The sequence below is a fragment of the Micromesistius poutassou genome (assembly GCF_964030765.1).
Source record: "Micromesistius poutassou genome assembly, chromosome: 2".
Lineage (NCBI taxonomy): Eukaryota > Metazoa > Chordata > Actinopteri > Gadiformes > Gadidae > Micromesistius > Micromesistius poutassou.
In genome coordinates, this window is record NC_140272.1 from 20,363,949 (window position 1) to 20,366,448 (window position 2,500).

General features: G+C 50.3%; 1 protein-coding gene across 2 annotated transcripts in view; it reads left to right on the forward strand.

Moving 5' to 3' along the window:
* Nucleotides 1-2,500, forward strand: part of LOC311339124 (histone deacetylase 7-like) — a 31,507-nt gene that overhangs the window by 10,421 nt on the left and 18,586 nt on the right. For both annotated transcript variants that reach the window (XM_084464487.1, XM_084464486.1), the window contains exons 2-4: nucleotides 676-869; nucleotides 1,630-1,717; nucleotides 2,455-2,500. The exon at nucleotides 2,455-2,500 is cut by the window's right edge and continues 69 nt beyond it. In XM_084464487.1, the coding sequence (XP_084320613.1) occupies nucleotides 729-869; nucleotides 1,630-1,717; nucleotides 2,455-2,500 (275 nt within the window). In that variant the 5' untranslated portion in view covers nucleotides 676-728. The remainder of the gene's footprint in view (nucleotides 1-675; nucleotides 870-1,629; nucleotides 1,718-2,454) is intronic.

Consider the following 2,500-nt stretch of genomic DNA (forward strand, 5'->3'; position numbering starts at 1 on the left):
GTCTGTCTGTGTGTCTGTGTGTCTGTGTGTCTGTGTCTGTGTGTCTGTGTGTCTGTGTGTGTGTGTGTGTGTCTGTGTGTGTGTCTGTGTGTGTGTGTGTGTGTGTGTGTGTGTGTCTGTGGGTACAGTAGTAGTTCATTCAGTAATGGGCCACAGTGACCCAGCAGCCCATCAGGACGTAGCACAGCAGCGCTGACATGAATCCAAACGCCTTCTGCTGTCGGCTGCACCTGTGAAGAGGCGTCTGTTTCTGGTTTGATAATCCTGAGGTTTGATTCAATTACGTCTGTGTGTAATGCTACCTTTAGAGTTAGCTCATGTGTTTATATTTGAAGTGAAAGGTCTGGCCGCAGCGTCTCCCTTCCGTCACTCATTCTTTCGTGTTTCCTCCCTTCTCTGCTTCCTTGCCATCGGTCCATTGTTACCTGGATGTAAAACAGTCGAGATGAAACCCGACTTGTGTAACAACAAAATCCGTTTTGGCAGCGTTATCAAAGAGCACGTATCAACGCCGAGCGCCCGTGTGCAGCCTCCGACACGCTCCCCGAGAACTGAAACAAGTCTCACTTCTAACCTGCGCCCTTCATCCTGTGAATCATCAGGACCTGCTCTCTGCTCTCTGGCTCCGTCTCCAACCCCCCCCCCCCTCTGTTGTGTCTCCTCCCCCCCCGGCAGTGAATGTGAGGCGGGCCGCCGCCGTGCCTCTAGCCGTCCGCGGGGAGCAGCCCATGGACCTGAGCGTCTCCCAGAGGCTGGTGCGCCCCGGCCTGGACTCCACCATGCTGGCCCCGCCGCACGCCTTGTTCCTGGGACACTTCTCCTCCGAGCCCTTCCCCCAGTTCTCCCCCCCCAGCCACGTGGAGGTACAGGTGAGCCCTGACTGTGGTCCGGTGGTTAGTGTTACTGTGTGGTTTTTCTCCCCCTTGTGTGTGATTGTGTGTGTGTGTGTGTGTATGTGTGTGTGTGTGCGTGTGTGTGTGTGTGTGTTCGTGTGCTTGAGAGCACACATGCGTGTGTGCGTGTGTGTGTGTGTGTGCGTGTGTGTGTGTGTGTTCGTGTGCTTGAGAGCACACATGCGTGTGTGTGTGTGTGTGTGTGATGAGGTTGAAACATCAGTGTTTATGCAACATGCTTGAGAGACGGCAGCGTCACCATGCAATCAACAGCACGGCTGTTGATTGAAGCCTAATTAGTCTGAGAGGTGCGGTCAGACAGGTGTGAGGTCTGTACAACATGTCTCTCGTAAATGATATCCTGTCCGGAGAATGGCGTGTGTTCATGAATGAAGACATTTCTTTGTTTAGTTTCTAGCGTATAAACTGCATTCTGTTTGATCCTCGGTTGAATCTGAGTCAATACTTGTGATCACTTCAAAAAGAATCAAAACAATTGTCAGGCTCCATGTTTAGTTTGTTGTCTTGTCGGTTTCCTGTTTTGCTGAACCCGCCGTCTGCTTTGGCGTCTCACTGTTTAAAACGGATGCAGCCTCTCAGAAGGTCCAGAGCCAACGTGTGTGTGTGTGTGTGTGTGTGTGTGTGTGTGTGTGTGTGTGTGTGTGTGTGTGTGTGTGTGTGTGTGTGTGTGTGTGTGTGTGTGTGTGTGTGTGTGTGTGTGTTCCTGTTCTTTAAGTACAACCATGAGCACAGTGCAGCCGAGATGGACCAGGAGGACCAGGAGGAGCTGCGCCAGCTGATGCACAAGAGTAAGAAGGAGCAGAGTGAGTCCTGGCCGTGTTTTTCCATCGTGTAATCCGTCTCTGTGCTGGTTCTGCTACAGCAGCACTTCATTGTTTATGTGTCTTTTCGCATGAGTCATAACACACCATATGTTTGCGTGAAGCTAGGGGGCTTTCCAGCGGCGCTGCGGTCCACTTCTCCCAGAGTAGGGAACTCTGTATTCATTTCATATCTGAACCAAACACCAGCGCCGCTCCTGCACCAGGCAACCCTGTGTTTTTCCACCCTAAAGAGGGAAATGATTCACTTTAGACCCAAGGCTTGATATTCTATGTTTGCGGGAGACGTTTCATGATCGTATCTTTCCGCTCATAACTAGATCGTTATCTTGACACAACTTTCATCCTCGTTGAAGATATCATACGTTCAGATCCAGAAGATATGTCGGTGTTATTCTTATTACACAGCGAGCACACATCAACAGCACCAAACATAACACACTCAGAAATCTGAGCTATTGTGTTTCCGTCAACAACAAGAAAGGGAAAGTTAGTTCAATCGCCTAGTGGTCAGGGGGTTTCACTGCCTGCAAAAGGGTTGTGAGTTTGATCTCCAATGTCTGCAGATGGCTTCATTTAGCAAGAGGCGATGTAAGTCACTTTTGATGCAGCATTTCCAAAATGACGAGTTAATGATGCTAAACCAAAAAAGGTATGCAGGAAACAGGTTAGTCTCTTAAGTCACCATTCACCGTTGGGGCTTGTTGACCGTGTGGCAGGTGCTGTGGCCAGTCCCATCGTCAAGCAGAAACTGCGAGAGCGACT